The sequence below is a fragment of the Labrus bergylta genome, chromosome 2 (genome assembly GCF_963930695.1).
Source record: "Labrus bergylta chromosome 2, fLabBer1.1, whole genome shotgun sequence".
In the NCBI taxonomy this organism is placed as follows: Eukaryota; Metazoa; Chordata; class Actinopteri; order Labriformes; family Labridae; genus Labrus; species Labrus bergylta.
The window spans coordinates 18485817-18498162 of record NC_089196.1 but is presented as its reverse complement, the minus strand read 5'-3'; the positions used below and the strand labels follow the sequence as shown (position 1 = coordinate 18498162).

The 12346-nt window shown below is 39.1% G+C and overlaps 3 protein-coding genes across 51 annotated transcripts in view; 2 read left to right on the top strand and 1 right to left on the bottom strand.

Annotated features, from left to right (window-relative positions):
• Positions 1-140: 140 nt before the first annotated feature.
• On the top strand, positions 141-2738 carry si:dkey-174n20.1 (uncharacterized protein LOC796174 homolog). The gene is made up of 4 exons (XM_020636634.3): positions 141-533; positions 744-986; positions 1478-1780; positions 2189-2738. Exons 1-4 carry the CDS (start codon positions 413-415, stop codon positions 2446-2448), a joined length of 927 nt encoding a protein of 308 aa, XP_020492290.1. The 5' UTR covers positions 141-412; the 3' UTR covers positions 2449-2738.
• An 801-nt stretch (positions 2739-3539) lies between these two features.
• LOC109986084 (zinc-binding protein A33-like) lies at positions 3540-6318 on the top strand. Its single transcript, XM_020636631.3, has one exon. It carries the CDS (start codon positions 3716-3718, stop codon positions 5165-5167), a length of 1452 nt encoding a protein of 483 aa, XP_020492287.2. The 5' UTR covers positions 3540-3715; the 3' UTR covers positions 5168-6318.
• Positions 6319-6338: 20 nt separating this feature from the next.
• The window catches only part of camk2b1 (calcium/calmodulin-dependent protein kinase (CaM kinase) II beta 1), a 71587-nt gene continuing 65579 nt past the window's right edge, over positions 6339-12346 (bottom strand). For all 49 annotated transcript variants that reach the window (XM_065947786.1, XM_065947819.1, XM_065947783.1 and 46 more), the window contains 2 exons: positions 11948-12181; positions 6339-10102 (listed from right to left, as the gene is read on the bottom strand). In XM_065947786.1, coding sequence (XP_065803858.1) covers positions 11949-12181 — 233 coding nt within the window. In that variant the 3' untranslated portion in view covers positions 6339-10102; position 11948. The remainder of the gene's footprint in view (positions 10103-11947; positions 12182-12346) is intronic.

Below are 12346 nucleotides of genomic sequence, written 5' to 3'. Positions count from 1 at the left end.
CCGTTCAGCCTAGATGTTAGACGGACAAATAGTAAAGCATGTTTATTTCAGAGCCCAACAGACAGCACCGGTTTATTTATTTTGTTAACATTCTCTCGCGAGACAATGCGGTAACACAGTTAGACGCATGCGCATAACTACGTTCTTGCATCTAACTGGGACTGTAGCTGACTCAGAATGAATGGAAGGAGGGTTGTTGAATGAAATTATATATATGTCGTGGTTTGTGTCGTTTGTGTATTTTGCCGTGTTACGTAACGTTGCCTTCAATACGACAGAAACAAGAATTGAGTGAAAGTAGACAGGAACGACGTTTTACAATAACAACCCAAACAAGCTAGCCAACGTTAGCTCCAGGCTGACATCTGCAGCAACATCATTAGACATTTATGTGAGAAGATATCAGAGGAAAATGTATTTTCTCTACACGATTATTGCGTCTTTAGTGTCTTTTTTTATTCTGAAATGGTTGAAAAAGAGGAGGTACTGCACCGACCTCAAAAGACTGGATGGCAAAACTGTTCTTATAACAGGTAAACATGCATGTGAGCAGGTGTTACTGCAGTTCATAGCAGCCTTTTGGTAAACTCGTCTGGAATTGGAATTTACTTAGAAGCTCACTGTGATTTTAATTGACAGTTATTGACCCATAAAAGTGTTCTAATCTACCTCTTATTTACAATTTAACGTGAGATTGTGATCACCTTGAAATAGAAACTAATACCAGTTTTATGTCTTTGCAGGTGGGAATTCTGGCATTGGCAAGGAGACAGCTGTTGCCTTGGCGATGAGAGGTGCCCGTGTCATCATCGCTTGCAGAGACGTGGAAAAGGCAGAAAAGGCTGTGAGGGAGATCAAGTTCAAAAGTCACAGCCTTAACGTCCTAAACATGGAGCTGGATCTGGCCAACCTGAACTCGGTGAGGCAATTCTGTAAGAACTTCCTCCAGAGAGAGAAGAGGCTGGACATCCTGATCAATAATGCAGGTGAGGATGTCAACCCACATATTTCTCTTTACACGTTCATGTAATAAACGTCATTGTCAGTGTTTCCCCTACCATTATATTAGGGGGGCGGCCCGGTCAAGTAAAGTAAATTAAGATTTGTTTTTGTGCCTTTCTTGTAGGGATAGGATAGTGGATAGAGTCAGAAATCAGGGAAAGAAGTCATTTAAGGATACCTTTCCGATAGAAAAGGACATCTGTCATTAAAAGTAACTCATGAACACCAAGATTCCTTCAAGTGTTTGTGTCAGCGTGTCCCCCCCCCACCTCCCCAACGCTGTAAACCTAGGGGAAACACTGATTGTATAAAAAAAAAAGAAGTGAGGACATTTTTCATTCAAAGTTTGTTTTGAGTCAGTTCAACAAACTGTACTAACACTGCTCTGATGAAAGGACAGACAGTGCTGTGCACAGGGCATCCACGTTCGTATGATTCAATAACTTCATAGTTTTTGTCCTCTGTATTTCTTCAGGCATGCCCAGTGTCCTCGACTGGACAGACGACGGCTTCAGCATGTGTTTTGGTGTCAACCACTTGGGCCACTTCCTCCTAACCAATCTGCTTCTGCCTCGCCTGAAGGAATGTGCCCCCAGCCGGGTGGTTACCCTCACGTGCTCCAGCTACAAATACCAAAAACTCGACTTTCAAGACCTCAACTATAACCTGCTGCCCTTCTTCACCTTCTGCCGCAGCAAGCTGGCCAACGTCTACTTCAGTCAGGAGCTGGCTCGGATCACTGAGGGGAAAGGAGTGACGTCATATGCTGTGCACCCTGGTAGGACTTTAAAAAAAAGTTTTCAAAATCATGAAGTTGAGTGATCAGATAGAGGGACAGTGGGTGTATTTTGTTTTTTTTCTTGTTAGTAAATGTTATTTTTATCATTAGCTTTAGGGTATTCTTGTGTATGCAGTTCACTATCCTGAAGTTTAAAGACAAATCAAATTGTGAAAGGATAATTCTGATTTTATGAAGTGGGATTGTATGGGGTACTTATCAATCGTGAGTGTTCCATATAAAATAAATGGTTTTTTTTTTAGCAAAGCCAATTTGGCGCAGCTCACCACAGAAATTAAGCTTTGCCAGAAAACGATAGTCAAATTTCTCCTGACACACATATACGTACAGTGTGACACCCTCCACAGTATTTGTCCTAATATTTCCTTCTCACACATGTTGTGACAGGTTTTGTTCAAAGTGGTTGGACATGCCACTTCTCCATCCTGTTCCGGATGCTGATGCAGGTGATCATGTGGATGTTTTTTGTGCCGTGTGAGATCGGAGCCCAGACTGTCATCTACTGTGCCGTATCAGATGAAGCTGCCAAAAACAGCGGTGGTTACTTCAGCGACTGCAGACCTGCTACTCTGCGTCCTTTTGCAAGAGACTCAGGTGTTGCAAAAAAATTGTGGGAGGCAAGTGAGAGACTGGTCAAACTGGCCTGATTTTAGATGCTGGGGAGACTTGTTATCTGTTTTTTTTTCTTGACTTTTTTTTTTTTTTACATATTTATGTCTTTCGATGACAGTTCTGTTAATGTGCAATGAAGATGTAAACATTTCTTGTACTTTTTGTGCCTGTGTATTTTTTCTCCAACAAAACTTCTTGTTACGGCTGTAAATTTAGATTTTTTTTCCACAGAAAAAAAAAACCTATTTTACATTGTTTTCCACTGTGTTGGCAGAATATATGGTTATTTAATTAAATGGCTTTGGGTCTTTACCACATGAGTTGACCTATTGACTATTTTCTAAAATATGTTCCACAAAGTGTGTGAAATGTGTCCTCCTTTTTTTACTAGAAACAATTTAAAAACATTTTTTTTTTAAATGTAATCGCTTGTGTAAAATAGTTAAAAAGACCAACCCAACCATCTGCTGGTAAACATGTCAGCTGTTGGTTATTAAAGGAAGGTTTTATTCCTGTGTCTGTTCGGAGACTTTTATGGATATTGTGTCTCTGAGCTGCAACCTCAGCTTCTGTTCAAACTGCATGAAGGAGATTCTGGTTAAAAACACAAGAATAGAAGGTTCACCATATGTAAGATTGACTTACATGAACTGAAAGTCGTAAACAGATTTGTTTCTGATATAAAGGAATTTACAGTAAATTGTCAAAAAAATACTTCAATAAAGGATATCAGAGAAAAGACATTTGATGGTAATTTGACCTTCCATCACAGATCTTTCACCAGATGGCGGACTGCAGGCGTGTCTTCCAGTTAGAAGTCACCTTTCACCCCATCCAACCATCTATTCATCCATTTTCTTCGGATAATCCCCAACCTCCCCCTTGGTGCATAAATTCACAAATTATGTCAATTACTGTGTTTTCTATTTTACGAGGAATCATTTTGTAGATTATGATGTTTCTGATTATTAATTTAAGACTTACCTTTGTTTACAGTGGATCTACTCAATATAAATATTTTGTCAGCAGTAACAGTTTATGTGTAGTCATTTCTAAGTTTTATAAAATCACACAGCACCATCTGCTGGTTATAAAATGACACGTCAGCTGTAGTTAAATATAAAGAAAGGAAAGCGAAACTTTAATCGGACTTGGAGGTCACTGAACGGAGCCGAGGGGAATATTCCAAAGTGAAGGGTCTCTACGTAGGGGAAAACCCCCAGAAGGACTGCAATCAGTCATACACACGGACATAGACTTGGTGAGTGTTGTCGTGAAAGGATAATTCAAACATCGCGTCAGATGGCGGAGAAAATTGCGCTTGTTGAAAGTTTCCTGAACTGCCACCTGTGTTTAGAGACTTTCAAAGATCCTGTGTCTCTTAGCTGCAACCACAGCTTCTGTTCAAGCTGCCTGAAGACATGCTGGGAACAAGCCAAGAACAAAAACTGTCCCATCTGTAAAAGAACATCTTTAATAGATGTTTCAGAAGTCAACCTGACATTGAAGGAATTGGCTGATTCATTTGCTGAGAGGAAGACTAATGGTTCACCCGAGGGAGAAAAAGATCCGAAAAAGGACGAGGTTGTGTGCAATGAACACCCAGATGTTCCTTATTGGTTCTGTGAAGATGAAGATCGAGCTGTGTGTCCTGTCTGTGAGTTTTCTCTCCACCATGGTCACAAGTTGGTTCCTGTAGAAGAAGCAGTCGCTGACCTGAAGGAGCAGCTGAAATCAGACTTAAAGTCTCTACAGGACAAGAGGGAGAAACACAAACAAGTGGAGGAAACATACAATGAAGTGGTTCAACACTCCAAGAAGCAGCTGTTGTCCACAGAGAGGGAGATTAAAGCAGAGTTCAAAAAGCTCCAGCAGTTCCTGAAAGAGGAAGAAGAGTCCAGACTGGCAGCTCTGAGGGAGGAAGAGGAGCAGAAGGGGAAGACTATCAGCAGAGAGTTGAAGAAGATTCAGGAGCAGATCTCCTCTCTGTCACAAAGTATCTGTGCTGTTGAAGAAGAGCTGCAGAAACACAACGTGTCTTTCCTCAGCAGTTATAAACCCACTCAGAGCAGAGCCAGAGTCCAGTGCTCAGTGTCAGATCCACAGCTGGTCTCAGGAGCGCTGATCGATGTGGCCAAACACCTGGGCAACCTGTCCTTCAAAGTCTGGGAGAAGATGAGGGACAGGGTCCACTTCAGTCCTGTCATTCTGGACCCAAACACTGCACACCCCTGGCTCTATCTGTCTCATGATCTGACCAGCGTGAGATATGGAGACACAAAGAAGCAGCTTCCCGACAATCCTGAAAGAAACATTAAGTATACCACTGTTCTGGGCTCTGAGGGCTTCAGCTCAGGGAAGCACAGCTGGGAGGTGGAGGTAGGAGACCATCCTGACTGGAATGTTGGTTTGGCTAAAGAGTCTGTGGACAGGAAGGGAGAGAGATATGCTAGTCCACAATCTGGAATCTGGTGTTTATTGCATCGCAGTGGAAAATACACAAATGGTCTTCACAAGACTGTCAGAATGAAAAAGAATCTTCAGAGGGTCAGAGTTCAGCTGGACTATGACAGGGGGGAGGTGTCCTTCTATGACTCTGAAGATATGACTCATATTGACACTCACAGAAAAGCTTTCACAGGGACACTTTTCCCATTAATTGAAACTGGAGCAGCTTTGAATGCTAAAACTGCTGAAATCAAAATCTGTCACAGAGATTTCTCTGTGATGATCAGGGAGGGTGGGGAGGTCTGATTGATCTATTCACATAAGGTTTCAGTTGAAAAAAATCCCAGTTATTTGTGGAAAGTTGAGTCATTTGATTTAAAAAGAAAACACAAAGAATAGGAGCGACATAAGATGTCATATTTTTGAAAATAGAATTTCCACTTTGTAACCAGCAAATATAGGCATTATTATTAATTGTGTGAAGCAGTTCTGACAAAATGTGCCTTAATCATACTGAAAGAACTGGGACAATTTAGATTCCTTGAAATCATTTCTTTCCAAAAGTGTTCAGATAAGCAAGTCTGCATGGATCTGATTTTTATTTCAAATATCCTTTTGTTTTAGATCATAATTAAAAAAGTCCAATCCGACCTTATTTATTTTCATTATTCATTAATTATTAAGGAAATAACTGAATTGTTATTTATTAACAATTTATTGTTCTTTTTAAAAAAAAAATTCTTTATTATAAACCTTTAATTTTCAAAATATACTAAACAGTGAATGTTGATGTTGATTTCAGTATTTCACGTTGATTTAGGCAGACAAACTCAAACTTCTTTCATAGTTGTGCTTCTTTAACTCTATACAGTTGTACATAAATTGTTTAATGATGGTTGAATATGTACGTATGTTTAAGATCCAAATTAGAGAATTTAAAAAACATGCAAGATATTTTCTAAAAATGTCAAATTATAACAGAGAATGTGAGGATTGGAGCTACCCCTAAATATGATTTCTATTACTAATGGATCTTTTGTCTGAACTATTTGTGAGTTCAGCTGCTTGTTTAATTGAACAATTTCCACCCTCAATGTCAGGAGTCTCATTTCTCTTCTTGTTCTAAACTTGTCTTCAAATGGGAATGTGTCTTTGTGTCAAGCTGTGGTCACTTTAACCTTGACCTCTAACAATACTCTGCATCTTTATGATTTAAAAGCACCCTTTCATTATTTAAAGCTGAGTTTATATTAAGTGTCATTGAGATTTGAAACAATCATCTGCATCTGAGTTTGTGTTTGATGAGCTTCAGGATTCACACTGGAAAACTGTGGATTCAAGTTTTTTTGTTTTCAACATTTTTTTTTCTGCTTTTAGAATATTCTTGTCTAAACCTGAATGAGTTCATTTATGTTTTTTGACTTCTATCAATAAAACTCAAAGCTGTTCTGCCGTTACCACAGAAACTGAAATGCACTTTTCTATTTAAACGATCCTTTTATTGATAACACCTTAACACATTTTCTTGAAGTTATAGAAACACGTGTAGCACGTAAGAGAACGGAGCAATAAGCTGAAGAATCAGAGAACTAGAGGATTATCAACATTGTACAGAAGAATAGTGACAAAAAGATACATGGGGAAATTAGAAAGGAGCAGCTGCAGAGAAATGATTGAATAAAGTTGCAAACAGAGAAAGAGGAGAGAGAGAGTGACAGACACCCTTCAAAGAGAAGCAAGCTCAGTGTTGTCAGTGCAGCTCAGTCACTGTCTGCAGAGAGATGGCAGAGTGGACAAAGCAGCTACAGATTATATCAGTAAAACTTCATCAGACCAAATAGCCAAAAGGAATTCAGCAGAGAATCACTGCAATAGTACAGAAGAGCTGCAAAATTCATCTACATAATCTTAACCATGATTTCCACTTTAATCAGTCACACAGAATCCTGATCTATCAGATTTGTTGGTGCATTATTTTAAATAAATTTCTATCCCAAACTGAATGAGAACACTCATGAAACAATGATCAAGTCAAACTGTAATCAGGATGCTAAGTTTTCTCATAATTGTGCAGCTGTTACAAATAATAACAATGTAACATTCGAGTTATTCTTTATATTTCAAGTGATGTCTCTGTCTACATTTTATTTTAGATTTGAGACTTAAGTCATCTTTTTGTGCGGCCACATCCATCTGTGTGTTTGTGGGTTCCTGTGTTAGTGCACCCCCTGCTGGGGCTCAGGTGCTGTTCCTCAAACTGACATGCAAGGCTGAGTGCAGCACCAGCACAGACAACAAAGAGCCCGGTGGAAAAGCATGCAAAATAACTATCACATCATTATCATTGTCAATGTTGCAATCCTCATAGCGCCACTGTCAATGATATCTTCATCCTTATCACTATAATCCTCTTCATTATATCCTCTTGAGACAAAAATAGTTATATGCACTTTAAAAGTTGAGATAATAGACAGAGAGGTCGAGTAAAACGGCATTCAGTAGAAAATGAGAAACCAAATAAAAGGGAAACCACCAAAAACAAATGTCCTGTTGACGGTCATGCAAAGAAAAAATGCCAGCTATGCTGCTAGTTAGTTGTTGTGTAATATTGTGTACTCCCTTGTTTTAAGTATGTGAATCTTATATTGACTTTCAAGGCTAGTAAACACTTACTGTACTTACACTTACAATACTGTACATGCTGCTATGTCTTCTTATTTTCAGAGGTGTGGGGGGTCTTGGCAGGTTAGCACGATTAACAGCTTTATGTAACCTTTGACTGATTTCAGTATAAAACGGGGTCAACTAGACATCGACACTGGTACTTGATGGGACAAGGGTTACAAAACGACGTCAGTGGTTCAACTTGAAAAATCTGTTCCAAAAAGGCTTTTAGAGGGACAGTTCACACAAAATACAATCCCTATGATGTACCTTCAACTCTGGCACTCACAACAATCCAAAGTGAAAAAGAAAATGGACACAATAAAACAAATAATATCAGAAAACAACTTTAACCTAAAGACGCAGAAGGCTGATAGCTGCAAACAGAAATTCACACCATGTTGGTCTTTGCAGAAAACACATGCAGGATGCAAATTTGACGTACTATCCCTTTAAAAACATGGTTTACATGAAGCAGAGTCCCTTTTAAAGAGCAGAGACTATTTGCACAAGTGCATGAGCTGTACAATATAACAACAACAAAGCACAACAAAAATATCAACTAAAATAAATAAATAAATATTCAAAATAAATAAAAACCTGAGGACTTTTCACCAAACCGACTGCCCGGTCTCTTCATATCTTGGTCTGACCAATAGGGGAGAGACAAATGTGAAGGCAGCCAATGGTGCGAGAGCAAAAGACAGAGGAGTGGACTGCAAGTCAACCCCCCCCCCCCCCCCCAAAAAAAAACAGTTTTCAGTGCTGCAGAGTATTGCTAACCCCTGGCACGAGCACTTTGAATCATAAAAAGCTGATAATACATTTAAAAAAAGGGGAGACACACTCAAATCATAAGGAAAATAAAATCCTTCGCTGAAGGCAGGGGACTGATATGTCCTCTGAAACAAATCCTTCCCTTTACATTACTCACGCAACACACACCTCCAAAAAAAAAGTAAAGATCAATGGATGTACTGTACATGCTAGCAGACACACACATACTGCACCCATACTGCACACAAATATTGCACCCTGTAGCAAAGGACTGCCCGAACAGCACAGAACAGAAGCCCGACGCACACACGCTTGATTCTTCAATACTGATAAGGACCTTACTGCGTGTGAAGAAAGGTGGATGTTTAGCAAGTACAATTAAACCCACAATGTCATGAAATAACATGGTAATAAAAACAATATGTTCAATGTCACACTGACAAATTTCACTTCACTTATCAGGCTATACCAAGCTATTTCATGACAGAGGCCTCTATCGATATGCTTCAGGTTGTAATTCTGGTGTGATGAGAAAAACATGTTTGATTTTCATGTTTTTTCCCATAAATAGTTTTACTGAGCAGGAAATGATTTGCCAAGTCTAAGTTTGAGAAACTTTTCTTAGCATACATATGCAAGATAATTTCAAAAAATTATGTGTAACACTGTTAAAATTCATCATAATACAATATTTATACTAAAGAAAAGCTGTGAACAAGTTGTATTTGGTTTGTGGTAAAGCAAATATATATTATGCTAATGTTCTAGTGTCCAAATAGACAGTATATATGTATATATATATATATAAACTCCAATTGGTTGTGGAGGTTTGATGCAGGAAGACACAGCGCTTAGTTAAACACACCCCTGGTGTTGCACATTGCCATGATTAACAAAAAAAATAAAAAATCTTCCAACAATGCAGTCTACATGTAAGAATGAGAAAATATGCACACACTTTTTGTCTGGCTGACATAACCACAGTTCACACAAACACACACTAAAAGATAAGCCAAAAAACAAGCAAAAAAAAAGAAAATACTGTCCATGTTTTTGGGCACAATAGTTTAGCTAACCAAGCAAATTACAAAACGGCCAATATCATTTCCTACTTAAAAGCAACAATAATAAACAGCTAATGTTAATATGAGGAAAAAAACATGCTTCCTTAAAAAGATCGAGAAAAAAAACATTTTCAACTCTAAAAACCACTGGCATCAAGAATTTTCAATGATACAAATTACATATACATTTGCAAATGTGTCGTAATAATAATAATCGTAATAACAATGATAATAATATAGTAATGATAGTAGTAGATTTGACTTAAAACTTTACAGACTGTATTTCCAGTGCAGTGTTTTTGTCACACAAGTGTGAATTCACAGGAGGACAAGAGGGTTGGCTTTACAAAATTTGGGGGACAGACCACAGGAAGAAGGTATCACACTGAGTGCTGAAAACAGCCCCGCCCCCACCAATCAGCCAAGCAGAAGAAGCAGGAGGAGGGTGAAGGTCTTCTTGCTGTTGGACGTTCTCTTGCTGTTGTTTGACGTTTGTCAGAAGATGTTGTAGGACAGGTGACAGACAGGGGGCAGTAGTCGTAAAAGAAGAGATGCGCGCGTGGGGTTTAAGTCAGGGCTTCTAGTGAGGGAGGGTTTGTTGTTGAAGGGTGAGCGGCCCTGTCTCCAAACTAACAACAGACTTGTTCTTTCAACCCTTCCTCCTCTTCTTCCTCTTCTTCCTCTTCCTTTCTCTCCAGCAGAGCATTCTTCACAGCAAAAACTTTGTCATTCAACCCTTAAAGAAAAGGAAAAAAAAAAAACAGTGTCCCAGGATTAAATGTTTGACAACAAAAGTATAAATAAAACAGGGTACCTACACCTTTAAATTAAAGGAATAGTTCAACATTTCAGGAAACATGTTTACTCAAGCAGACTTAGATGAGATGATTGGGATCTCTCTCTGGTTTACACTCGTTTTCTATAAATAAATACAAATAGATGGATAGATTCGAACTTCGGACAACACCTTCTGTTTAGATAATTAATGCTAAGCCTAAGTCTACTGGCTCCAGCTTCACAGGTAAAAAGAGGGACATCCTCATGTGAGTTTGCAAGAAAACAAAAAATTGTACATATAATAACAACATAAAGACAGCCAAGTGAAATGTCAATATTCCAGATTTGCAATTACTTAATAACCGATAACAAGCATTAATATAAAGAGCTATAATGCTGCCGAGCTGCCTTGGCCTATACATTTTGTCCTTCTGACATTAGGAAACATCTGAAGACGTATGTTGGACCACAACATAGGACTCTACATTACATTACATTAGGACTCTAATTGTTTAAGAAGTTAGAAAACATGTGGTGCAAAAATTATCATTCCCATGGAGCTTTTTTCCCCTCTAAAATATTTAGCAAAAACATTATGGAATGAGCTGCACACTTACATTAAGAGTGAAGATATAAATGTCTGATTGCAAGTAACTACATTATTTGTGAGCCTGACGAGAGACTTAGATGATTTTATTTTTTTCCTTTACTGGGCCATAATGTCACTTTTAGAACGCCCCAGCAGAATATTTGGAGATATAATTAGGGAGTGAAGGGGCGTGTGGCCACATGTTTCTGGTGTGTTGTTTTAAATGTTTGCAATTTGGTTACCAGTCAACAATGCATAATGTTAACTAAAAAGTGATCTCACACTCAAAATAATGTGGGACCTTGTACTGGCTGTGAAACGAGCAGAAAAGCTTAAGCATTAGATTATTTTAGAACCTAATAAATATAAGAGCTGTTTACATATGGACCCAAGAGCCAAAATTCATGTAAAACCCTTTTCACACATACAGAAATCTTCTGGAAAAACTCCGGAGATTTGGCTACCCGGACTTTCTTTGTGTGAGTAGCGTGTGAACGCAAACAGCCGCATTTTTCGCATGGACTTTACCCGGAGTTTCTCCAGCCAGACCCCTAGTATTTTATCTGCAGAAAATCCGAGTGAGCTGATGTCTGAACGCGGCAGCATATACTCCTGAGATTTCAACTCGAGCCAATGGGAAGAGAGTGACGTTTATATACAGTAACCGGCTAAAGTGTCTGATCTTAATGATCTCCGTGCACCTAATTAAACGGCTGCATTATGTTTTCTGTTGGTCAGTATGTTGTTCTCCTCTCTTTTGTGGATGTTGTCATTCCATTGGATTACACATAGCATTTATATAAAGACAAATATTCTCATTATAACGTCGTGTAGTGGACTCTGTTGCTTCGGCCGCTGTTTGTGTTGTTTATTTACGTCACATCTTATCTCAGGAAATCCCCCGCCCCCCCCTCCCCTCTGACAGGGAAAGTCCCCCGCTGTGAGGAGCATATGTGAACGACTAGGTCGGGAGAATCTCCGGAGCGTTCCTCCTATAATTATCTAGATATTATCCGGTGTGCATATGTGAAAATGGCTTAAGTTACTTGAATGATTTCCTTAGTAGACATACTGCAGCATAAACAAGACTAGGAAAGTGTTTAATTATTGAGCATACAGGTTCAACCCTAAAGCTTCTTTTAAAGGTATTTGAATAAAAAAGTACGCTACATTTCTGCCAGTTTTCTCCCAGTAATCCCACTGCTGTATTTGTACCTCACTGTAATGGTGCGGCTGGTGCGCCTGAGCAGTGGAAGTGGATGTTCTGCCACTTGCTGTCTCTGCGATGCCAAACGCGAGTTTCCTCTGACTGGCTGGACCGCGGCCGACCCTGGCCGTCAACATACTGAGTCAGGCGGATGTAAGCGATGCAGGCGGCGTCCTCGCCAATGAGATGGACGTGGGGGTTTAAGATGGTGGTGTGGATGGGCTTGCTGTTCTTTGCCAAAACTGAAAAGACATCAAGAACAGTGATAGAAGAAAGAATGAGAGAGACAACACAGCAACAAAAAATACAAAATAACAACTACTCTTCGAAATTTACTTCTCTAGCTCACTTTTGTAAAGGAAAATACAACCATGGCATGTACTGAATAAAGAAAAGGACAAGATTTG

Bases quoted from the DNA above. Each gene is read 5' to 3' on its own strand.
- si:dkey-174n20.1 (XM_020636634.3), top strand. From the start codon at position 413: ATGTATTTTCTCTACACGATTATTGCGTCTTTAGTGTCTTTTTTTATT. The intron at 534-743 runs GTAAACATGCAT...ATGTCTTTGCAG, and splicing joins CAAAACTGTTCTTATAACAG to GTGGGAATTCTGGCATTGGC. The intron at 1,781-2,188 runs GTAGGACTTTAA...ATGTTGTGACAG, and splicing joins GTCATATGCTGTGCACCCTG to GTTTTGTTCAAAGTGGTTGG.
- LOC109986084 (XM_020636631.3), top strand. From the start codon at position 3,716: ATGGCGGAGAAAATTGCGCTTGTTGAAAGTTTCCTGAACTGCCACCTG.